Source organism: Frieseomelitta varia, unplaced genomic scaffold, assembly GCF_011392965.1.
Source record: "Frieseomelitta varia isolate USP_RPSP 00005682 unplaced genomic scaffold, Fvar_1.2 scaffold_891, whole genome shotgun sequence".
Classification (NCBI taxonomy): Eukaryota; Metazoa; Arthropoda; class Insecta; order Hymenoptera; family Apidae; genus Frieseomelitta; species Frieseomelitta varia.
The window spans coordinates 320,796-345,953 of record NW_025110691.1 but is presented as its reverse complement, the minus strand read 5'-3'; the positions used below and the strand labels follow the sequence as shown (position 1 = coordinate 345,953).

Below are 25,158 nucleotides of genomic sequence, written 5' to 3'. Positions count from 1 at the left end.
AAAACAAAGGGGGGGGGGGGGGGGGGGGGGAGAAGGGAACATAAGAGTCGCGAGGCGGAAATGGCATCAACGGACGGCGCTTCATTTCAATGGAATTGGCTGCATCAATGCCAATTAATTAACTGGTAAACTCCTGCCTCTGGTCGTCGGCCTCTGAGTAATTTCATTAGTCTCCGGTGCAGAGAGCCGTTGAATAAATAAGGTCCTGTTTTCACCGTGAACGCCGTCGTCCGGCGTTTCGGCGACGATTTCTCACGCGGGTCAGCCCCTAATCGGGACCATCTACCTCGAAGATGTCAGCTCGCTCCTCCCGCGGCCATCACCGCCGTGATCCTTGATCACTAATCACTCTTTCTCCGACCGACCGTAAGGGCACACGGTGCTGTTTGTCCTTCCTGACAAACAGGACCACGTCGTCATCGGTCGTCCGCCGTTCTCCACCCACCTTCGAAAGAAACTAACTCGTTTACGTCGGATAATCCCTTCTTTCCTTTTCTTTTCTTTTTTTTTTTTTCTCTCTTTTTCCTTTTTGCTAACCGTGCTCTTTCGTTTTTCCACTCGCTTCTCCCTTCCCCTCTTCGTGCTTCCTCCTTCCTCCTTCTCTCTTCGTTCCCGCCCGAGCGAAATTGATGAGGTTTCGCGAGCGAAATTTTCGCGAGAAGAACGAGGCCGGTGATTTATCGAGACGTGACGAAATAAATGATTTCAGCTGATGAGACTGACGACGAGGAGCCGGTCGAAATAAGAATCGTAAATTCCCAAGTCCCGTTGCGTTTCGACGTGGAACCCGGTATTTATGGATCGAGTGGCTCCGATCGAGGATTTAAAAGTAAATTCAACAGCCCCTCCTACCCCCCCTCTCTCTCTCTCTCTCTCTCTCTCTCTTTCGGGGAAGGGGGAGGGTAGAGTTTGTAAAAGTTTCCACGGGAAATGTTCATGGTATCGCTTCTTTTCTTCTCGCCTATCGGGGGGATACTGTCGATATAAATAAAAGATATTTATCGTCGATTTATGCAAAGCGCCTCGACCGCGTGAATGAAAATAAGCCGTGGCGCAGCTACGTCGTTCAGCCAGGATGAAAATGAAAACATTTGGGAAGGTAAATGAATGGAATTGAAGTTCTCTGTTCCCTTCGTTTTTCATTCATGTAAATGAGAATATTCGTCGAGGCGGGCGTGTCACATCTAATTCCATCTCTCTTGAACGTTAATCGTGCACACGTACGGCTCATACTTTTCGATCATTGCGTTTCGAAGTGTGGTTCTTTTTAACATCGTGTTTCATTATCGCGAAACTCAGTTCGAACGTCGTCTACCGCCATTATAATATCACGTTTAATTCGCTTTTGAATTTTCAATTCTCCCTCGCCGTTTCCACAGTTCACGTTCCGCGCGCATTGCAAATAATGCTTTTGAATTTTCTATATTTCGCAGAGCTTCGGCTGTTTTGATAAAATTTTAAAGAAACGTCGCGCAAAGATAATACAGGAGCGATCGTATAGGATCAACATATTTCATTAAAATAATTTTCGTTGCTAGTTCGTCGATTCAGAGATGAAAAAAGGGGAATCACTCCCAGACGATGAATTTTACTTTACTCGTGAAAAAAAGAAAAATCATACTGATGTGATTCCACGGAGAGGATAAGTACCGGGGAAAGCTTTTAATATTTTATTGCTCTTGTTCCTGTCTGTTCCAAACGAAAATAATATATACACATCTTGAAACAATTTGAATTTTCTTCTGAAAGGCAGCTGGATTAATTCGTTTTATCTTTTTTTATCCGCGTGTAAACGCTTTCCCGTTTGGAAATGTCACAAGAAACGTTGTTCCATCGTTTTTCGAGCAATTTACGTCAAAAGGTTTTACTTAGCTTTTATTAATCGCAATTTATTTCCCCTCGGAAATGTTTTATATAATTTGCCGCGTAATTTCACATTTCGCCCGGGAAATTTTTTTCATCAGTTTTCTCATTTTTTTTTTTTTAACCATTACAGGGTAAGCTACGTATTGCGCGTGGAACGAACTACGTGAATAATGGAGTTTCGAAAATTTCAATTATTAACGAAGTTTAAAGAAGAAATTAACATGCTGAAAGCGCTTTTTAAATCAGATTGCCGATAGACGCGCGAAACGAACTCGTCGAGCAACTAATTATCTCCTCCGTCTTGCGAAAATAATCATTTGAATTCGTTTTGACGTTTAATTCGTGCCGAATAGTTAAATCTCGATCGGCAAACAATGATTCGAGGTAATAATTTTATCACGGATTAAATCGCAATTAAACGCGGTATTTAGCTCCTCGCTCGTAATTTATATGGAATGGGAAAAAAATGGAAACAGCAATGGAAGCAACACGTCGCGAACGATATCTAATTAATTACCCTTCTCATTATCCGCTCTTTCGTTATATTCCACTCGTATCTCCATGGTCGCTGTTTTTTTTTCTTTTTTCTTTTTTCAGTTATCACTTCACTCCATTATGCTCATTCGTCATTTGGATACGTAATTAACTCCTTTCAGCCTTCATATATCGCGATATATGATAAACACTGTTAGCCAGATTACTCTTGAACGTGTCTGTCTCTTTAGGATAATTTCGTCACGTTACTTCATACGCAAGTTATACAGTCTAACTTCTAAATTTCAATTTGAATTTCTTAAGAAAATTCTTAATTACTAAGAAAATCAAATTAATGAAGATTGAACATTCAACGAAAGATCACTGTCTGATATTCTGGACAATCATGAGATATTGTTTCTCTGCAGGAGACAAAAATCCCGCAGTATGAAACTTTTCGTGAAAAAAAAAAAAGAAAAAGAAGAAATCGTAGAAAAGATCAGACAAGTTATTATAATACTCCATATACGTTGCAACAAGACGTCGTAAAACGTAATTTCTTTGCAATTCCAAATTCCACAATTTTGGCAATTCTCCCCCCCCCTCTCACGAACCTTTCATAAAATCATAAAAAGGATCGTGTGTGGATCTCATCGGAACGAAACGCTCGATTCGCAAGTCCCTTTTTTTCATAAGTGTTTGAACGAAAATGAAATTCATCGAACGATCCATATTTTTGCTCGAAAATACCCTAACAACGACGTACACAAAATGGTCGAAGACGGGTACGCTTTGGTTTAGTTCGATCGTTTGTCCGAATCTCATTAGGGGAGCACGCTATAATTGCGTATGAGGATCGAACGACATACGCGAATATTAGGGCTCTGTCGCCGGAAAATAGTCGGATTAGTCGGGGCAAGTAGAAATATAGCACGCGCGGGATTGCCGGGCGACGATTAAGACCCGTGTACCGAACGAAACAGGGGGCAGGAGAAATCGTTTTAATTAACGAGCCGTTCAAGTGGCGATATTAGCAGTTACGCGTGAAAACAGTTGGCCGTTATTTTGGTTACGATAATGCGATCAAATCGCGAGGAAATCCTGTTTTATCGAGCGCTGTAAATTACGTTTATTCAACCCCGATATTTAAGTTCCCGTTAATGATAATCGTCAGGTGAATATTTACGATCCTTCTTATGTAAATTGCCGACAGAAATGTGTTAATTCGTTAATCGCGGCGTTGCGATCATTATTATTTATATACGTATATTACACGAGCTGTGTCGTAATTTTGCATTTTTAATCATATTTCGTCTCAAATAAGAAACTTTCACGAAAGGTAATGAATTATTTTTAATTAAGAATCCTCCGTATAAATAAGATTCCTCCGTATAACATATAATTGATCAGATCAAATAATTTTTTCATAAATGTAGCGTTCTGTCCTTCGTCAAATAAAATCAACTCAAGAGTTAATTCTTATACTTATACATATTGTCCTTCCATTTTCGTTTCACTTACATTTGCATTCGAAAAATATCGACTCTGGCATCACTGGAATCTCTCCTTTTCCAGAAACAAGCCATCAAGAGCTCGATGGACACTAAGCAAAAAAAAAAAAAAAAAAAAGAAACATTCGTGCTTCAGATCTGTCGAGACTCCATGTATCTACCGTCGTTCGTTTCCGTTTCTGGCACTTATTTTTAATACGGCCGGCTGAATTGGCCGGGCTTTAACGCGAGCGACGAACAAAATGTTAAGTCGCCCTGTTTGCGCGATTGTCCTAACAATATTCGTGGCGCGGATGCGATACGGCCGGTATTATTTGCGGAACACAATGGAGGCGTTGTGCGCGTAACGATATAAGCGTGAATTACGCCCGTCTGCCACCGGCCGATACAGTGGCTTTTCGCGCTCTAACGAATTACTTCTTTGACTTTATGGCGCTCGGAACGCGCCCGGATTAGTGGCCATTGCGTCAAGCTGACTGGCAAAGATCCTCGGACGCTGACGATTAAAAGGGCCGTGTTACTTCAGGACTTTACGACGATATTATTCGCTACGCAGCGCATTCGCTTTCACTAGTTACAAACTCTCTCTCACCGAGGAGAGAAGAAACAGCAATTTCGGATTGTTTCGTAGTTTTAGAGCATTTCCTTTGAAAAATGTCACCAATAGACTGTGTACATTCGTACGTATATTTTTAAGAAAAATGTGAAAACAATGGGAATTTGTTGTATTATTGAAGTGTCACATTAACACGTTTAGCGAAAATTTTTTTCGATTCTTTTTTTTTTTTTTTGTCTTGCTTGATTGTACTTATTGAGCGATATTTAATCATCATTATCCAATGTCGAAACTATTAATTCAACGAGAAATAATTAAAAAATAACGATATCGATCTAGCTGGAGGAATCAAGTAATAATTTATTGCGATGTTATAAATACTTCAAATTTCATAAAACTACAGAAGACACGAAAAATATAAATCGAACTCTTGGAATTTCCTTTCGTAAGGCCTAAATAAAAAATGGTAACAAATAAAATTTGATGATATAATTATCGTTGACAATGAAATGTCACGTTAGTATAATTTTTAACTAGAATAGTTCGATTCGACTAAGTTATTCTATTGTTAATTGTAACATAAATTTTATCATCAATAAGGAATGATCGTAGCTTTGTAAATTTTTCTTTAAAAGTGAATATCCGAAAAGATGGATAGACAAGAATAATTTCAAAACTTTTAACAAAGTTTTAACAAAATTTAAGTTATTAATTTAAATTTTTACATTTTCACAATTGAATTATTCAGATTTTTTTTTTTAACACGATTCTTCTTTTCTCGATTAATCTTCTTCATTAGCACAAGCATGTGCTTATTAAAGACTGACCGTTTTGCGAAATTTTGTTACAAGAGTATTATAAATAAACAGCTGGCAAACCGTTTCATGTTTCTTCGTATTATTATTATGAGATGTAAAGAAAAAATTTATAAAGAAAATCTACTTAACGTTGTACTACGAGCATCCCTTTCGGTTCACTTTAATCCACTTAATTGCTAGTCTGTAATACCTTTGGTAGAATCAAGTATATTTGCAGCCTTTTCTTTCACCTAACAATCTCAATCGCGACTTGTGTTTCAATAATAATGGAAATAATCTTTATAATTTTATGATAGATGCAGGGAAAACGTTTAAAATGCTTCAAAGCAAAATGTTGTGATTGTAAATTGAATTTCTCGTATAGAGACCAAAACATTCTCGTAAAAGCATTAGCTTAGATGTTAAAGCATAAAAGAACAAGGAGAATCAGTTTAATTAAAAAAGATTGCTTCTGTTAATTTGAAATATTATTTCTAGGAAAATTTCCCTGGCGTTAATTACATGGCGTCAAATTTCAGATTTTTAAGTAATAAGTCATATCTCAGGCAGTACAACTTACATACATTTTAACGTTAAATTTGGCAAATCATGAATTTGTCGAGTATATTCGAAGAGTCGGTCGCATTTCTTTCATCTTTATAGAATTACACACGACAAACAGAATTACGTGCGATAATTCTGATGTATCACTGCAACGAATAAAATCAAGCTTTATTTCGTCGGGAAAGTTCTGTGATAACACGAACGTGGTCTTTGTGCAATTAGGTATTATTCGGCGTTCGCCGGAAATGTTTTCAAATTGAAAACAACGAAGCTGGTTTTTACATTCGGATTTCACATACGTCAGCTGTACAATGGACAGTTGCGATTTTTTTTTTTTTTCAAATTCATATCCCGTTACATTTTTCCCCGCAGTAACAATTTACGTTTAATTAAACGCGGCTCCTGTTGCACGAGGGATTAAAATCAGACGTTTGTTTTTCGCAGGATGCAATCGCACAGTCAGGAACTCTGTTGGATGGGTACGATGGACAGGTCGCATGGGACGATGCATTATTCGCATCAGAGCACCTCCTAGAGACCCTCAGGTCGATCAAAATTGTCTTACTAATAATTGAGAATTAAATTATTTTAATCAAGTAGCTAAGTCGCGAATTAAATATCACAAATCATCTCAACAGGCATTTTTCAACGCAAAAGTTTACTTGTTACTTGCATTTGTCATATTTTCTATTTGTAAATTAAATCTATTTTCTTGATCGATCTTAATTCGATCTTAAAATTTAATATAATCTAATTAAACTATATTAAATATTAATTTTATATTATATATTATTAATATATTATTAATATTATGTTATATATTATTAATATTATAATAATTAAAAATTAATATATTATATTAAATTAGATCTAATTGAATCAGAAATCGAGAGGAGAAGAAATGAAGTACAGAAGAGATCTAATTAAATTAGATTATATTAAATTTTGTAAAGTTTATTGTAAATTAAATCTATTTCCTTGATCGATCTTAATTCGATCTTAAAATTTAATATAATCTAATTAAACTATATTAAATATTAATATTATATTATATATTATTAATATTATGTTGTATATTATTAATATTATAATAATTATATTAAAAATTAATATATTATATTAAATTAGATCTAATTGAATCAGAAATCGAGAGGAAAAGAAATGAAGTATAGAAGAGATCTAATTAAATTAGATTATATTAAATTTTGTAAAGTTTATTGTAAATTAAATCTATTTTCTTGATCGATCTTAATTCGATCTCAAAATTTAATATAATCTAATTAAACTATATTAAATATTAATTTTATATTATATATAATTAATATTATATTAATTATATTAAAAATTGATATTATATTGAATTAGATCTAATTGAATCAGAAATCGAGAGCAGAAGAAACGAAGCAGAGTATAGAAGAAATCTAAATAAATTAGATTATATTAAAGTCTGTAAAATTTATTGTGAATTAAATCTATGTTCTTGATCGATCTTATTTCGATCTTAAAACTTAATATAATCCAATTAATTTACTTCGTAAATTACCAGATCTTTTGCCAATTAATTAAAATCCATATGAAACACATTCGATGTATATAATAATTTTCGCGCCGAGCCTCCGTTCGCCAGTAATAAATATTTCGAAGATGCTGCGAAAACAACGTGGTGAAACAATTTGGTCCAATACAGGTGATCGAGTTAAAAGTTAGGAGGCTGCAAGTTGGCTTCCTGAAAGAAACCAGATGCGAGGGTGCTTATATTCAATTTTCTGATGGCGGCGACGATCTCGAGGATGAAACAGGACGTTACTGCGGCTATGTGAGTGGCAACACAACCAGGTACGATACACAAAATCGATATCACAACTGTATCCAATCTTCTCTTCACAAATGTATTTACGTTTTCAATTCGATCATCACATTATACCAGAAAACCCGATTATGCCAATACTTTTAGCTCGTCGCTCTACGTCATACAGATCGTTATGGAATCGTTGTGCGACGAGTGTCTCTCGTATCGTCAATCAGTCGTTGCTATATTCTACTACAATTACACGGGCAGATTTACGTAATTGCTTCGTCGATACACTTTGCATACACGATTTTACATCATTTCCTGTTCTATCGTACTCGTTGTGTCTGAATAATAAACGATGTCGAAGAAATCTGCATTTACAAAGACACAGAACTTAGCAATCACCGAAATAGCTCGTTATCGAAACGTTTGCACGATAAAGTGCGCGCGTGCTAAATATGTACACGTAGATAAGAGGGCGGAGTGATTGGTGGGATCGTTAATGAAAAATAATTAAACGGCCGGGATAGTATTCACAGCAAGTGGTAAATCAAACGTGTGTACCGCTGGTAGATAATGGATTAAACAGATGCCCGTTGGCCGAAATGTAGCGGTTCCAAGCCGCTTATAAACGCAGAATTTAATGCGTGCAAATATTTCCCCGAGTCGGTGTGCCTGATGATTTCGGCTTCGCTTTAATTTCAATTTTCTCGTTTTCGGGTCTCTTTTGTAATCCTTATTAATACGTTTCTGCGTTACAATTCATTTCGACGCGGTTACTTAATCATTTTCGTGTTTATCGAATATGTTTGACAGCTAATTTCCCGTAGCAATAACAGCGCGTCATTATATTTTACCGCAATATTCAATTACACTGATTGAGTTGCTTTTTTCTTTTCGTTTAATTTAATCAAGAGAATTTAATCGATTAACCCCTCTCGAGGAAAATGATCGTTTCGTTTATGTGCGTTTATCGCAATATATCTTACATACTCTTTTTTTTTTTATTTCTTGCTCATTAACATTGCAATTTAATATTGAATGAATCTTTTGTGCATTATTGATCTCTCGTGGAAAGCAGCAGTTAACGAAAGTGTTAAATGAACAATTGAATTCATTTTTTCCATTTTTTTTTTCTTTTTATTACTAATTGGCTATTTGAGAAGAATTATTCTTCAATTGTTAATTGTATACTGAAGAATTTAATGCCCATTTTTCAAGTTCATAAAGTCTTCAACAACTTTGTAAATGATTTCTAGCTCGAACCATACGTAAAAGTCTCGAACCTCGACATTTCATCTAAAGAAACACTACAAATTCTTCACAGACAATGTGAAATCGTTGCGTCGCAAAAGTCTATTGCAGCTAGACATTTTATATTTAAAATATCGAAACATTTCAACCACCAAAGCACCTTCGTGAAAACCGTCTGCCAGCAGGTGTTGTCTCGTTAAATCGCAAGATTCTATTTCAACCAGGCTGTTACCGGTTCGACTATACCCCTTTAATTATCCCGCAGGCTGTTCCTGAGGAAGGGTCCGAACTTAACGATCATAATGGACTCGGACGTGAAGTTCGCCGCCGAAAATCCGGTGATCTTCTCCGCCCAGTTTTCCATACTGCCGGCCCAGCTAGCCGCCGAACGTCATCGCGGTTTCTCCCCGTCCTCGTCGACCGAGTGTCCCTTGGAGTGCGCCGTGAGGAACGACCGAAGGTCCTGCAAGCTCGCCTCGCCGGGTTATCCGGGCGTGTACCCGCGCGGCATCCGATGTCGGATCGCGTTGGAGTCGAGCGCCGGCCGCTTTAAAATCGGCGGCCAGCCGGACGACCTGTTCGATCTGATGAACCGTACGTCGCAGGATGGCTGCCAGACGGAGAACTGCGAACAGCACGTGGAGATCGTCGCGGAAGCGGCGAGAACGAGGATTGCCAGATCGATGGACGAGCAACGTGGACATTCGACGGAAGTGACGGCGGCGGTGAGACGGGCCAGGAGGAGCCCGGATCACGAGGAGGAGGTAGAATTTATCATCGGGCAAACGTCGCACAAGGCCAGGAGGGGCAGGAATAATCGGAGGAGGTTGAAGAAAGCCAAGAAGGAAGCGGACGGGTCAAAGGGCGGGCGTGGCAATTCTCGTGGAAAAGCGGGGAACGAGGATATACGGAGAAATGTCGGCCGTCCGAAAGAGATCAGCGAACAGTCGTCGGCAGACACGTTCCACGGCACGAGAAGCAGCGGCAGCAGCTCCAGGCAATCCGGCGGCTATCGTGATCAGACGATCCGGCCGGAATCTATCCAGAAGAGACTTCGTCACCCGCAGCGCGTCCATAAGAAGTCCATGGACTCTTCGATAAGCCCGAAGAGGAATTCCGATCATGATCTGAGAGATATATCGGACGCGAGGATGGTCCTGCCGGACGGTCTCGGACACGAAATCGCGAGGAAAGGCTTGAGCCAGGAGAAGATCACCGCGTTACAGGTGAGTTATCGCCGTAAATTTATTTCAGCCGACACTTTCCACGTCGCGTCTTGATCGGGTTGATGAACCTTTTGATCGATTGCCACGTCGTATCGTTTGGCGACGATGGCGCAGGAGAAGAAATCACGCGCGCATACTAATTGGCAGATTAAGATGCACAGATCGACCGATCGATCGGACAGGATGTTTTTTCGTCCTGCTGCTTTACGATACACGCTAGCGGTTAGTTGATTTTGGTTGAACTTGTAAGGTTTACGGTTTATCGTTCAGCTAGTAGATAATTGGACTTATAAAGTGCTTCGGTTAGCGAACTTATAAGGCGTTTCCTCTAGAATAACTAATCCTGAATTTCAATAAATCGTTTGATTCGTAAAGTATATATTTAAGAAATTAATAACGCTTCTTTCAACGAGTCAGATAATAAATGTTACGACGTACCAAAATACATCTTCGTTCCCCGACCTTTTTATTCACTGATAGCCAACGACGAACGACAAATATCTCTCAGAAAGCGATGAACACTTATCGACCGCCGCGTAGATAGACGTTGCAATTGCAGAAATTATTTTAGCGCGAAACTGCTGCGCTTTAATTTCGCCACGGAGGATACGACAGTAACTACCAAACTCTCGCTAAACAGTTGCCGCGAAGTTTGCCTCTCCCAGGGCAAGTTGATTAAACGTTTCGCTTCGTGTCTAGCACGAGCGATAGATACGAACGCGCGCACCAAAACGATCTGACTTGCGTAACTTACGAAACAAAACGGAATAATCGAGATCAGTGATTGAAACCAATGTTATTGAAAACCAAGTTATCTCTATTTTGTCCGAAATAAGGTCCCCGACTACAGATATGCAAAGAAGGGTCGAGCGCCGGAAAAATTGGGGAGCACCAGTTGCGTCGGTGATTATCTCACGTTGCTGGAGGACGTGGACGGAAAGATCTTCGAGATCTCCAAGTTCTGCGGAGAGGGTCACGTGCCACGGATCCTTTCGAGAGGGAAAAATATTATCGTCGAGTTCTTTACGGAGCAGGACGGCACGGTGATGCACGACGGGTTCCAGTTGTCGTTTCAGGAAACGGAGGAGCCGTCCGGCGTGAGGCACGATCGAAATTGCGAGTTCGTTTACAAAAGCACGGAGCGCACCAGGGAAAATATCAGGTCGTTGCAAAGCTGGTATCCGCCGAACACTTTGTGCAGTTACAAATTCATGGGCAGATCGTCCGAGAAGATCTCCGTTCATATGAAGATAATCAGAAACGAGCCGGACCAGGAGTACACGCCACAGAAACGGAACTTCAGTCTGAACTACTGCCTCGGAAACGAGATTGCGGTTTACAATGGAATCGAGGTGGGCAACCACCGTAAGAAATTAACAGCTTGCGTGGCAAACCTAATAGCTTTCCGTTGTTTTATTTCGTTGCTTGAAATATTCTTCCTAAGTGACTTTCGTTCTTGGAAGGAGCAGTCAATTTTAATTTTAATTTATCGATTATTGCACGAAAGTTTTCGTTCATTTTCAGTCGAAATATCATATTTATTATATCCTTGAAGTTATTAACATCAACCACATAATATATTCTGTTACTTTTCTTCGAAATATTTTATCAAATTTCCTTTGAAGTTTTTTGTTGCATGTCTGTATTTTGAAATAACGTGAGAATATTCTCCTTGCCCAGATATTACTCTCTTTCATTCCACAGAGAAGTTTCTCTACCCTGCGATTCCTGTTATGCTAATTACAAATCGCATTTCTCCTCGTCGTAGTAAAACAAAGGCGATTTTAATATTTAATTTTCAGGTGAACAACAGCGTCTTGATGTGGTCCTACTGCGACGTATCCCACCAGGACATTAATAACATACAAGTTCCTCTCACCTCCAGCGGAAATGAATTATTAATACAATATTACAGCGCGAAAGGCTCGTACGACGGTCAAGAATTCACTTACACGATATCCTACAGGTTCATAAAGAAATCGCAGAACTCCACCATCAGACGTCAGGTCCAGGATGATTTCAAGCTAATCTCTCTCAGACCGGTGAACTTCTCAGCGTTGAATTTCAACGAGAGCGAGAACTGCAACTGCGATTTTGGCGATAGGATAGGCAGCTTCAAAAACTGGTTTATGGTACTAGTTGTCCTAGGAATAGTCTCGTTTCTCGGCGCTGTTCTCACGATAATAGCGCTCCTTGCCAAATGCATCAAGATGCGATCGATGGAGAAGAAACTGCTACAGACACCGAAACTATGAACTCGATTAAACTTTGTACGATTTTCTACCTGTTTGAATAAAACGATTCTTTTTACAAGCGACTAGATTCAGGTTTGCACATATGCTCATCCAAATTTCGATGTCCGTTAAATTTATTTATGATTACCGATTAATGAGAGTCAAAAGATTTTTATTCTTCGATCATAATTAAATTTAAAATCGAAGAATCGCGGAGCGGATATTGCGTTCGTTGATATTTTATTTTTCAATTTGTACTTTCATCGTTAAGAGAAATTACGCTCCAAGAGTGTGATCTTATATTTCACGTTCCATAAATATTTATTAAATCTAATTGCGTAATTGAGAATAAATTGCACGTCGTCAAAACAAATGACGTCGTCTATTCAAATCAAAAAAGGATCGTGCGAAAGATCACAAAGGTCTCACCGAGATTTGAACTCGGATCGCTGGATTCAGAGTCCAGAGTGCTAGCCGTTACACCATGAGACCTTGAGAATTTTTTCACAAAAATCAGAATTGTGTGCGTGTGTCGGTAAATGCATACATCACGCACTTTTATAGAATTTCAAGTGAATGAAACATCAAAAAGAATTACTATGTTTGATGGAACGATCCATCAGATTGCGAATATGTAAATACGAGAAATCATCCATTAGTACATATCTAGTTAAAAAATCAAATCATCGATGGTGAAAACGAGAGAAAGAGGGGGAGAGTGCGATGCAAAAAACGTAAAACGTATATACACGATAAAAATTAACGTAATGTACTACTTGTTAGAAAATATAAGGAAATATCATTGCTTGAGGAGACAGCTTTAAGAAATTTTTCTTTTTTCACTAGTAATTATGAACAATTACACATTCGTTACAAAGTCTGATATATATCTTAAGTGTTATTTTGCAAACGAGAATAAACGTCGCTTTTGTACAATACGATAATCAAACGGAACGTGTAAATTTGCAAGTCCATGTAACATAATGCATTCTTCGTTGAATGAAACGATGTATTATAATCACTTCCTGCCACTTCCCCCACGATCAAACGCCACTGCATTTAAATCGAAAAAGTAAGGAGGTTTCTTCGTGCATAAATGATTATTTGGTGCTCGATTCAAATCTTGAGTCAATTCAGAACCACTGAGAACGTATACGTAAATTGCCGTAACAATTGCAAACATGAAGAAATTAGCGTCAATTGTACATAATAATTTATCATAATGAAATTAGAGAGCGGTTGCATTCTTGCGTTGCAATGATAATTGAAGTTGAAAAAGAATATTACTGCGTGATCAAATATAGTTATGAGAGCAAAAATATCTAAAGAAAATAAAAATTAACAAAATACAGATAATACATACTTTTGGCAATGATATCAAAAAATACCTTTCAAACGGTATAATGAGAACTATGAAAATTGAAATCAAAATGTTAAATCATAATTATAAATATGTTTCAAGCGCGATGGAGCAATTGAGCGAAAACAGTATGTATATGCAAACGAAACGCTTATTATAATAGCGTAATCTCTTTCAAGATAAATTATCATCTCGTTGCATCTCATGATGAAAATTGTGATCCAACTACAGAGAAAGAATGAGCAATGAGATGATTCAAATAAGTATCTCTTAAGTTATATACACTTATATATTCGACAGAACGAATTATATAATCACTAGAACGTGAAAGTCAAATTTTTTTCTAATTTTTTGAACACTTTTATTAACGAAACGTTGTAACTTTTTTCATTAAACCGCAATCTAAATTAATTTGTGAGGCATTTCAGTGGATGCGTAACGCGAAACACACTGAGAGCATTCGCACTGACAGTAATTGGATGTTGTGCAAGCAGTGATTTACCGGAAACACATTGCACACGGTGGTCAAGGTATGAATCAGCACTTCTTCATGTACTCTACCCGTATTTCACAAAGCAACAAGCAAATTACTGAACAAGGGAACGTACAGCGACACAGCTGCGGTGCCAAACAATAATTTGTTAAAATGTTCCTACTCGTTTCGTATACGGTGTCGCGAAAGTGTTGATGAACATAAGTCTCTAAAGTATTAATATTTATTATCCTCGCATATTTGCGTACATATGTCCGTCGAATGTCGAATTGATCTACATTTATAACGCGCGATGGAACGTATTTTTGTAGGAAAAAAAGAAAAGAAGAAGAAAAAAAAAAAAAAGGTAACAATAAGAAAAGCAACTTGTAAATGTGATAAACATTTAATCGAATTGTACGCCCACTAACAATAAGCGATCTACAACATATGATAACGTTAAAATGCTCGAAAGATGTGTAACTGTGTTTTAAGTGAAATAAAAACACTTCATAATAAAAATAAAAATATTGCTAATTGTACGTGTTTTACCTAATTTTTTTCATTCTGGCATAACGTAAAATTTTTCATTTGTTCTGTATAATTTTTATCATTATTTTATTAGGTGAATAACTGACTTGAAGAAATAAATTTTATTTTAATTACAAGAATTTCATGATAAATAATATGAGAGATTTGTAACTTTGTTGATTACTTTATTCATCATTTACATTCGAATAAATCATATTCATGATTTATTCATTATTTCATGATTAATATGTTAATCTTTGTATTATGACAAATAATTTGCAATATATATATATATATTAAAATTTTTTCCTATTTTAATAGTTCCTCCATTTTATCGATAGATGTCGCACGTATGACATGCACATTCCTTTCTATGCAATTGTTTGTCTATGTTATCGATTCGCATGCACGTAAAGTTAGTAGTGAGACTGCAAATTCGTTAAGAGTGTCGTTTGTAAATTTATATACAGAAATTTCGAACGAAATGTCGAGAATAGGAGCCATTAAACAATCTATGGAGAAAGCGTTACACGATGAAAACAAATTGTGGGCGAAATATCTGGGCGAAGTTGAGAAGAAGACCGGTGTCGATCGACTCTACGTTTTTTTAAGTATGAACGTTAGAATTACATATATACTTTGTGAATTTTTTTAAGACGCTATTGTCTTGCTGAATTATTCAGTTAATTAGCGCTTTACGTAACGAGAACTTGATGTAAATTTTTATTTGCCAATGTAGTGAAATGTTAAACGTGCACGCATATTTTATTATATCGCAACGTAGTCGCATTAATGATTTTTAACGACGCGGTTATTTTATAAGTTAAAATTCTGCGAAGGCATTCGATGACAATTGAGTATTCATAGACGTAATGAACGTGGAGAATATTTTAATTCTTTTTTGCATTTATGTAATATACCAAGAGTTGCTGTATTATCTCTACAAACTTGTTGCTTGCAGTAATTAATTTCACTGAATTTTTCTATAATTTTTCTCTAAATTTTTCAGGTGTTATTGGATTTTCAGCATTATACTTGGTATTTGGTATTGGTCAGCAGTTAGTTTGTAATGTCTTTGGATTTTTGTATCCTGCATACTGTTCTATGAAAGCCTTGGAAAGTCCAAAGAAAGAGGATGATACAAAGTGGTTGACCTATTGGGTTGTTTTCGCAGTTTTTACAATTGTTGAATTTTTCTCAGATTACATTTTATGCTGGTTTCCTGTCTATTGGCTTTTTAAGGTAGTTTATCATAATTATAATTATTGTATATATGAAATGCAAGTCATATATTGTATATATAAACGTAAGTTTATTATGTTGTTTTTGCAGTGTCTCTTTTATATATGGCTAATGGCACCTATTGAACGTAATGGCTCCCTAGTATTGTATCACTGTCTTATTAGACCAAACTTTTTAAGATATCATCACAAAGTTGATGAGTTAATATCTTCTGCTCAAGATGCCGGTATATTCATTATAATCAAATATAACACATATAATTAATGTCTATCATATTTCATTTAAAATGTTTTTTATTTCAGCAGTTAAAGCAGCAGCAAATGCTTTATTGACGGAAAAACAAGAATAATCACAATTTTGAATCCCTGGAGGTCAAATTGTGAAAAACATGCCTTAAAAATTTTTACTGTTTTTCCTCCTCGTCCATTCTTAATAAAAAAAGAACTAAAGTATATTTGACAGTCTTAATTTCTTATATATAATGTTTATAGCATTGTGAATTTTATAATCAATTGTGCCTATTATTTAGATGTTGCTCTAAATATTTGTAAAATTCAATTACATGTATTATTATTCTTGTTATAAATTTCTGTACTTTATAAAGGATACAGTACATTAAGAAATAAAATTTTACATATAATAAATATTGTTTTATATGTACAAATATATATATATAAAATACAATTATTCAAGATTCTGTTTCCTCATGTACTATGTCCCTTATAAAATACAGAAATTTATAACAAGTATAATGACATGTAAATTGATAGCACTAGTAGTCCCACGGTATCATTTGTGATTAGATAATTTGTTAACACTTATAAGAACCATCCAAGTAATCTATAAAAATATTTTTTTATATCATATACGATATTACAATTATAATGGAGGTGGATATTTTTAATATTAAAAATAAATGCATAATGATTTGTAAAATCGCTAAAAAAAAAACAGCTTCTACAGAAAGTAGGTTACATAAATAGTGTGATTTATAATTTTATAAACGAAGGTTGGATTAGATGATATATATAGATATTGATAAATGATAAGTACTTGACTGAAGATATATACGTGTGATGTATGAATATCAGAAATTGATGAATTCCAGTTAAGCGTAAAATGTTTAAAGCGATAAATTAAATATTAATTTTGCACAAATAAGCTTTTATATAAGTTTTAAGAATATTTGTAGCAATGAAATTCCGCTTGAATGTGGGAATATTTCATATTTGACATATATTTAAGCAGTGAGGAATACATTTTGCGGCTAACCAGTTATATACATTATATAATTATTCCTGGATGTACTAATGGAGATGTTGGATTCCTTAATCCTTTTAATTTGTCCTTGGAAGAGAGGCTCGAAGACAAGTTTCATCGCTGCTCCTTCATCTGATTATTGTCACGTCCAGGAGGGTGCAAAGTCCTGAATCAATGAATGCTGGTCCCATTCCTAGTTGTACCAGTGAAGATGATCAACTTCCAAAAAACTCTCTTCTAATCCATCCTCGGGAGAGAGGTTTGAAAATGTAATCCGCCAATAATTGCGGTTATATCTTGAGTACTAGGCAATCCGTGGATTTCCTCTGGATTGCAATCTTGATGTGATCATCTCCACTAAATTATACTCCTTTCCGTATTTTGTTTCTATTGCATCGATATTCCGGCTTGAATGGACTTGTGGCCGTACAATGTACATTTGAACATAGTTTATTATTAGAGAGGATAATTTTATTTGTAGCAATAGAGGATACAAAGTTTTATCAATATTCTCCCTCCCTTTTCTATGTAATGAGAAGACTAAACAAAGAAGCTTATCTGTCTGCGAGCCTGTTTTATACAAATTCGCTAGCCGATACTAGCTAATCATTCTTGAATACGAATGTGTCTATACGATGAAGCGGACGTTGATCAGAGGATTGACGCCAACTATTACTTGGAGACAATCAAAATAGTCTCGTAGGTCAGCGATCAAGAATCAAAATATTCGATGGTTTAAAAATAATAGCTTTGTTAGAACGCGGTGAACGGCTAGGATTTCTTGTCAGCATGAAAAGACGAGCAAATGGTTTTATTCAACAGTAAAATATTTAAAAATGGAGGGCAACAAATTCTTTTACGCTAACAAGAAATCCTGAATCGTTTTTTAATTAAATTATGAAATTTACAAATTGAAGCACAAACAATATTTAAGTATAGGGATTTCTATATTGGTTGATGAAATCTTAGATATGTATGTTTCAGTTGATTTCAATAAAGATATTGTGTTTTATTTCATATTCTTCTAATAAGCATTTGGTTTTCGTACAGTATTCGGAACGTCGATATGTTACAAACGATAATCTGTTTCTTCCAACGTACTTCTGCAATTGAATAATAATAGATAAAATTAACGATAAGCAGTTGAAACAAGGAAAATACGTACATTTCTTTAAAGTGTAATTTTTCTGCTGTGAGCGCAAGCTTTCTAATATTTCTAATAGTGCATGCTGCTGCAATTTGCACCTCGGGGTCATCTGATCCCACCAAACGTAGTGCATGCTGGAAATTTTTAAAACAAATATATATTAATGAACAATTGCAGAGTATTTGGAAATTGTCAAATGAATAACTTTAAATCGTCTAAAATAAAAATTATATACACGTTCGTTGAAGAATTTCAATGAATACTGTATTATCATCAAAATAACATAGTGTAATCTGAAACGATTTTTTAAACGAAAACATATTGCTGTACCTTTATAACACCGGCAGTATGCATTGTAATGCAGTTCATAGGTTCTTTACTTAAGTGATACGCAGCTATGCAAACTCCTCTAAGAACAGCTTTGTTTTCACTAGTCATGTAATTAATTAATGGTGCCACCGCGTTCAATTGACCAAATTTATTGCTATTCTCTCCCCATTCGCAGCAGTGAGCTATCGCTAATGTCAAATTTGCACGCAAACCTTCATCTTCCTAAAAAAAAGAAAGCAAAATGTAACTCATAATGGCGTAGAATTAACTCGAAAATATTGTAAAAATTGAAAGACTGCTCTTTCGAAAGAAGAATCGTTCGAAAATATTTCGGAGATCCTTCAAGAAGAAAGAGAGAAAAAGATTCCAAAAAAAAAAAATCACCGTGTTCACAAGATTCGCCAGTTTCTCCACCACACCAAGATCGCTGAGAATACCCAAGTTTTCTGGATCCGTGGCGATTTCAGCAATAGTAGCGCATACTGCGCTCAGTACTTCGGTGTTGGTATTTTCAAGAAGACTAACTGTGAGCTCCAATCCACCTACGAACGATCGTACCATTTCCGGGGAATCTTTGGCGTGTTTGATACAAGGCACCAACGCGAGGCACGAGTTTCTTTTGATCACGTCGCTGGGATGTTTCAGCAACGACCAGACTAATCGAACACCATCGTTAGTGTGCTCTGGGTCGTTAATGATGTCCATGCATTGTTCATTCTTCGCGCATTCCTTTATCACCAGTGGTATGTTCTCCAATAAGGGCTCGTACGTGGAACTCAATAATTTAATCTATACAGATTAAATGATTGAGATGTTAATTAATATTTGTGTTGTCACATAATCAAGATAGGATAAATAATAATATTTCTTGCCGTAGATAAAGAAGAACGCATAATCTCTATTTGAATTTAATATATCAGATGAAATCATTCGTCAGAGTAAGTAAAATAAAATAAGTATGTAATTTACCAGATTTGGTAGACCATCGTTGACTCTAAGGACTTCTCTGTTAGCAGAATCTTTGCAACATTCCGCCAGTGCTCCAACAACATTCGCCTGCACCTCGTCATCCTCGTGTTCCTCTAAAAATGGCACTAAGGAAGCCACCAGGCTATTTTGATTGAATCTTACCACGTTCTCTGGGCTTATGGCACATTTCCATATTCCGCCTGTAACGGCGGCTAATAATTTCTTATTAGCACGGACTTCTTTGCATTGTAAAAGGTTGCATAATATATCTAGACCATGTGTCTGCCGAACCATGTCTCTAGCAACTTTGTTCGGTCCACATTTGAATATCGCCAAGGCGCAGTTTTCTTTCAACTTGACATTATCGCTTTGCAAGTGTCGTACTACGTCAGAAATGATATTCGTAGTCTCGAACGCTTTACGAAATCTGTCCTGCAATTGCGGAGAGAATTACACAGTCTATGTGTGTAACTTGGTAAATATTTCATGAGCTTTTGTCATTTTCATCACGAGTGTATGATTGTTTTTTTTTTTGGTGGTCAGAAAAGTGTAATATTAAGTTCAGTCTTGATAATAGATAATATTCAATATCGATAAGTAGCATAGGTAGAATAATTCTACATACTCTATACAATTATTGAAGTTATCTTTAATTATTAATTGACAGTTTCGAATTTTTAAACAGTTGTTTCAACAACATTGAAATTTCGTTTACCTCACTTGCACATTGCTGTACAGTTCCCACCATCGGTATTACAAGAGAAGTGTGATGTGATTTCAGAAAACGTTCCATATGTTTTACCACACCAAACTTGTGAAGCGTGACTCTGACCTTCGGGCTACTGCTCAGAGAATCTAAAACTTTGGCACAGCCTATTGCAACTGCCACCAATTCCTTGTTAGTTTCGTTCAGCTCGTTGTACATTGTTCGAAGAATAGAATCTGGTACGTCCATTATATCTAACTATTAAACGTTACAAATTTCTTACGACACGAAACTAAGAATTTTGAACAATCGCTTTTTAAAAAAACGAATTCGAACACGAATTGAGGAAACTTACAATGAGAGGTATACCGCCTCGAACTCGTATTTGTTTTCTCGCTTTTCTAATTCGTGCTATAACAGCCATAGTTTCTGCAGCTAAAACCTTCGTATAAATGGAATTCTTAGCTTTATATTTAACGGTCTTTTGAAAATCATATTTATATTAACAAATGACTAACTTGAATATCTCTGGCTGGATACTTTAACATTTCAATCAACGGTGTTACAATACCAAGATCGATTAGGTACCGTCTCATTTCTGTGGATGTCACGATCGGAAGTAAAACCGACAACGAGCCACTCTGACATTTTAAATCTTTCGTTTCCAATAGGTTCACCAGAATCTCCAGACCCCCCATTTCTCGAATCGCCTTTTGTATAATCTGTTATTGCAAAAAATGGAAATTGTATTTTACTCTTCATGTATTTTATTAACTTTCATTACGGGTATATATAATTGGAAAGTTAACATTGTTTTAATTAAGAAAACTCTGCGTGAAAATATTCTCTCTCAGTTATTTTAATTTGGATTATTTAATAAGAATTGTCAAAAACGTCAAGCTTCAGAAAATATGAGCTTAAAATGGAGTAAGAAACAAGTAAGTAAATTACCCTATTGGTCAGGTCGTAGTCTTTTAAAAGACAGACAGCCACCATAGTTGCGGTTTCATTGCCCGCTTTCATGAATCTGATAAGTTTCTGTATGTGCCAAAATTCTGATGGCACCTCCGGAGATTCATCCTGCATGTATCTTTCTTCATCGTCGCTTTCTGACTCAGGTTCGTCATCCGAACTATCTTCCTCCTGTTTTTCACTGATGTAACGAACTCGAGGACCGAATGGTTGTCCAGTAACAGCTGATATCAGTGGCTTCGGCGATTCTTCCGGTTCGAGCACTTCCAGAATATCCGGCTCGAGTCTTTATTTACAGAAAAATTATGATTACATGTTCGTTGAAATATAGATAGGTAGATTTTTTAAATTAAGCAAATATCAATCAAATGCCTAATGGATTTACTTAATTATAAAGTATAACATATAATGGATTTATTTAATTATAGAATATCGTGATAGATATATAGATACACTTAAATAAGTTTTATACGGAGATTTTGAGATAAAAGATATTATAAAACAAATAATTCTGCAAAATGACACCTCTGCAATAAAATGTTGAAAGATAAATAGGAGCATTAATTATTGAAAACATCATATAAATTTATAAAATTGATTTCAGTATTTTTCAGTATTTCAATACCTTGTGAATTAAAAATGTGATTTACTATCAGGTTATCAAGTAAAGCATCCAGTAATTCTAAACTTACGCTGGTGGTGGCTCGATGGGTATTTTTTTGCCATTTTTCTTTCGTTTTGGTGGCATAATCTTCTATAATATCCTGATTAGCAAGAAATAATTAAAACACATATTGAATAAAATACCTTCTTTGTTTTGAACTCTTGTATTGAGAAATTTGTTAACCTCGACGTTAAACATGCAACTATTGATCAAACAATCGTTTATCGGACATAATCCACGCAGACGTTTATTCTATGAACGATATAAAATTAATTTTCTTTAATTATCTTTCTTATAAAATCGCTTTATATAAACAAAGCGCAATTTTCTTAGATGCTTATTCATATGTTTTCTGTATTTAATTTCTTCTACATAATTTCTACGATATATCTTATTATTTAGTATATATAATTAATATTATATTTGACGCGTATTCTTAATTTAATTATTCGACAACATTAATTAATCGTAACTTATTGCTTAACCTGACCTGAATAAATCGATCAATTGAACATATTTTTAACATAATTTTAATGTTTGCTTTTATATATGTATATTAAAAGAATGTGAATACAGAATGTGAGTAATATTGAAATTCACATGACAGATATATGACGTTAAAATTATTCAATGTAAAACATTCTGAACGTAGCAATACTTTGTTATATAATATTTATTTTTCATTTGTGACAGCTCTGTTTCGACTTTTCGCATTCAATGGATAACGACCAGGTTTAATCGCGTCAATTGAGATTTACAAATGACAAGGTGAATATATACGTAGACATTAATTGTCCGATATTCTAAATTCTATGTCGAAATTTAAAAAAATTGTAGTCCATTCGTTATTTAATGTCGAAACAAATATTTTCAGAGAAAATATTATCAAATAAAATAATGCATAGTTGATACGCGGAAAGAAGAATTTACGAGATATACCATTACACAATTAATTAAATCGATGAAAAAGTATGCGACGCGCGTAACCAAAATTTATGAGCAAATATTTTCTCACCATTAAATTGAAAGGTGAGCGTAATAAATAAAATTAAGAGAAAAATTCGCGTTTTTAATAATTTCAACAATTATAGTTTCAACTATGCAAATCCTGAAGAACGCAGTAATTAGTAACTAATAATTTTATATTTTTGAATTACACGTCCTTAAATTTACGTGTCCTTCCTTTTGAAGAATTTATTAATATGAGTTGCCTTAAATGTTACAGAATGCAGAACTTCATGGAAAACGTTGGAAGTAAAGAAAATCTAAGTGCGGTTTGTAAAATTGGTTAGAGAATCAAATGTTTCGTATACACATATATGCTACTCCGTTTTCAGTGGTGTTGTTTTTAATATCCTTGTCAATATGGCTTTGTATATGTCGCTGGGGATTTCGATATAATTTGAAAGACCGAGAAGTAATTATTTTATATTACTACTTAACATATAAGATTATAATGATACTAATTGTTTCTTTTTTTCTTTTTGTGCTTCTCACGGGCTTTATACTTTTTTAAATCAAATAAATGGATGGACACAAATTTATTGTACCTACCAACAACTTATACATTCAGATTTTATCCTGTTTAATTTCATATTTTATCATTATCACTATGTTGAATATGCTTTTCTTGGGTCACATGCAATTTTATTGCGAACGTCCACGTGTTAAGAATTAAGGATTATATTCTATAACAAGTAAGAATGATAACATTTGTAAATATATATTATTAATACGTTTTTTAATTGATTTGCTTTGAAGAGAAAATAAAAATGAAGAAATCGATTATATACATATACGTAAATTAGTGTAGTATAATATATTTTAGTAAAATTTATTGTAATCAATGTATATTTTTGAAAATATTTCTTTCAGTTTCATACGAAAATCATAAAAAAATTTTAGTGAAAGTATAATTGTAATGTGAAGGGTAAAACATTCAAATAAACCGCGCTTGAAGACTAAACATGATGTCGATTTATCGAAACAGTACATACGCATGTGCGGCGTAGGTTGTGTTTTTTTGCAGCAAGTAATCGTACTTCTACAAATATTTAACATCTTTTTCAATAATTGAATATATTTAATCAAAATTCAAGGTATTGTATAAATATTGTACTTAATTAATATGTAAATTGCTTTAAATGACAAATTTAAAGAATGATTTTCAAAACTTTTAATGCATTGCTAACCTATAAATTTTATTTTCATTTGATATCATGTTCTTGAAACAAAATGTAGGAAAAATTATATTAAAAAGAATATTCTAATAAATTTTATTTTCTTTTACTTATATTTATTTTGCTTTTATAATATCTATTTTATTCAGTTACGAAGTGTTTTTTAATTATGTGCAATAATATATTTTAAATTCATTATAAGAAAACTAATGGATGAAACATAATGAACGAATGAAATGTTAATAAAAAAAAACTGATTTTGAATATTTTTTTCAGATGGGTATGGCCAAGCATGCTCAATTTCTTGGTCGGACAATTATGGTTCAAAATAATAATTTAGAGAAAGCTAACCGTTTATTGAACAGTATACTGTCAAAAGAAGGTGTTTTTGAGCAATACAGACGTACTAGATACTATGAGAAACCTACCCAAACAAGAAGAAGGATTAATTATGAAAAGTGTAAAGCTATTTATTGTGAAGATATGACTAGAAAAATCCAGTTTATTTTAAGAAAAAATAGAGAAAATCCATTTCCTGGCAGTGAGTAAATTGCATCTTGAGAGTCATCTATAAGTTTGTATCCATACAATGTGGTGGTAAATATCTTTATTTCATCTGTATTCTGTACAAATTACTAAAAGGTATTAAATATAGTAAAAATATCAAGTATTGGGATTATATGCTTGGAATCATAAAGCACATAATTTTATAATAAAGAAATAAAATATTTGATCTTCCTCTTGTGACACGATTTTGGAAGTTTTCTGACCTGTCAATTTGAATTTTTTACAAATTCAATAATATTTAATTTGTTTTAATAGATTCTACTGTAGATTCTCATGGTAATATAATTAATATTTGATATACATCATAATAACATTAATATTTATGTTATATTCATACCACAAATGTGGTATATTTTTTTTATACTGTATACATATAATCATTGATAATATTTAATAGACAATTGTTTATTTCATTAAATATATTTGTTACTTTATTAAAAGTACTAGAGTACTAAAATTAGAGTATTAAAAGTACTAAAATTAG

At 34.7% G+C, this 25,158-nt stretch overlaps 4 protein-coding genes, 1 long non-coding RNA gene and 1 other non-coding gene across 8 annotated transcripts in view; 4 read left to right on the top strand and 2 right to left on the bottom strand.

Annotated features, from left to right (window-relative positions):
- Positions 1 to 14,526, top strand: part of LOC122537195 — a 69,178-nt gene extending 54,652 nt beyond the window's left edge. For both annotated transcript variants that reach the window (XM_043670207.1, XM_043670208.1), the window contains exons 3-7: positions 6,213 to 6,313; positions 7,456 to 7,604; positions 9,080 to 10,040; positions 10,877 to 11,392; positions 11,843 to 14,526. In XM_043670207.1, the coding sequence (XP_043526142.1) occupies positions 6,213 to 6,313; positions 7,456 to 7,604; positions 9,080 to 10,040; positions 10,877 to 11,392; positions 11,843 to 12,295 (2,180 nt within the window). In that variant the 3' untranslated portion in view covers positions 12,296 to 14,526. The remainder of the gene's footprint in view (positions 1 to 6,212; positions 6,314 to 7,455; positions 7,605 to 9,079; positions 10,041 to 10,876; positions 11,393 to 11,842) is intronic.
- Positions 12,695 to 12,766, bottom strand: Trnaq-cug. Its single transcript has one exon. It is a non-coding gene; the product is annotated as a tRNA-Gln (tRNA).
- Positions 14,527 to 15,017: 491 nt separating the features above from the next.
- LOC122537198 (receptor expression-enhancing protein 5-like) lies at positions 15,018 to 17,980 on the top strand. Of its 2 annotated transcripts, none has more exons than XM_043670211.1 (4): positions 15,018 to 15,248; positions 15,647 to 15,879; positions 15,970 to 16,105; positions 16,185 to 17,980. In XM_043670211.1, exons 1-4 carry the CDS (start codon positions 15,122 to 15,124, stop codon positions 16,226 to 16,228), a joined length of 540 nt encoding a protein of 179 aa, XP_043526146.1. In that variant the 5' UTR covers positions 15,018 to 15,121; the 3' UTR covers positions 16,229 to 17,980. The 2 variants fall into 2 exon arrangements, with proteins under 2 accessions (XP_043526146.1, XP_043526145.1); XM_043670210.1 differs by having other exon boundaries at positions 15,019 to 15,248; positions 16,182 to 17,980.
- A 118-nt stretch (positions 17,981 to 18,098) lies between these two features.
- LOC122537197 (armadillo repeat-containing protein gudu) lies at positions 18,099 to 22,027 on the bottom strand. Its single transcript, XM_043670209.1, has 10 exons — positions 21,956 to 22,027; positions 21,243 to 21,549; positions 20,810 to 21,013; positions 20,647 to 20,733; positions 20,301 to 20,549; positions 19,586 to 20,017; positions 19,001 to 19,405; positions 18,617 to 18,838; positions 18,305 to 18,420; positions 18,099 to 18,242 (listed from the first exon to the last, which is right to left on the bottom strand). Exons 1-10 carry the CDS (start codon positions 22,009 to 22,011, stop codon positions 18,209 to 18,211), a joined length of 2,112 nt encoding a protein of 703 aa, XP_043526144.1. The 5' UTR covers positions 22,012 to 22,027; the 3' UTR covers positions 18,099 to 18,208.
- Positions 20,011 to 23,186, top strand: LOC122537200. The gene is made up of 5 exons (XR_006308564.1): positions 20,011 to 20,060; positions 20,271 to 20,530; positions 22,621 to 22,707; positions 22,802 to 22,956; positions 23,153 to 23,186. It is a non-coding gene; the product is annotated as an uncharacterized LOC122537200 (long non-coding RNA).
- Positions 23,187 to 23,878: 692 nt separating this feature from the next.
- Positions 23,879 to 24,770, top strand: LOC122537199 (28S ribosomal protein S21, mitochondrial). The gene is made up of 2 exons (XM_043670213.1): positions 23,879 to 24,026; positions 24,384 to 24,770. The coding sequence occupies exon 2, from the start codon at positions 24,384 to 24,386 to the stop codon at positions 24,654 to 24,656; it is 273 nt and encodes a 90-aa protein (XP_043526148.1). The 5' UTR covers positions 23,879 to 24,026; the 3' UTR covers positions 24,657 to 24,770.
- The last annotated feature ends 388 nt before the right edge of the window (positions 24,771 to 25,158 follow it).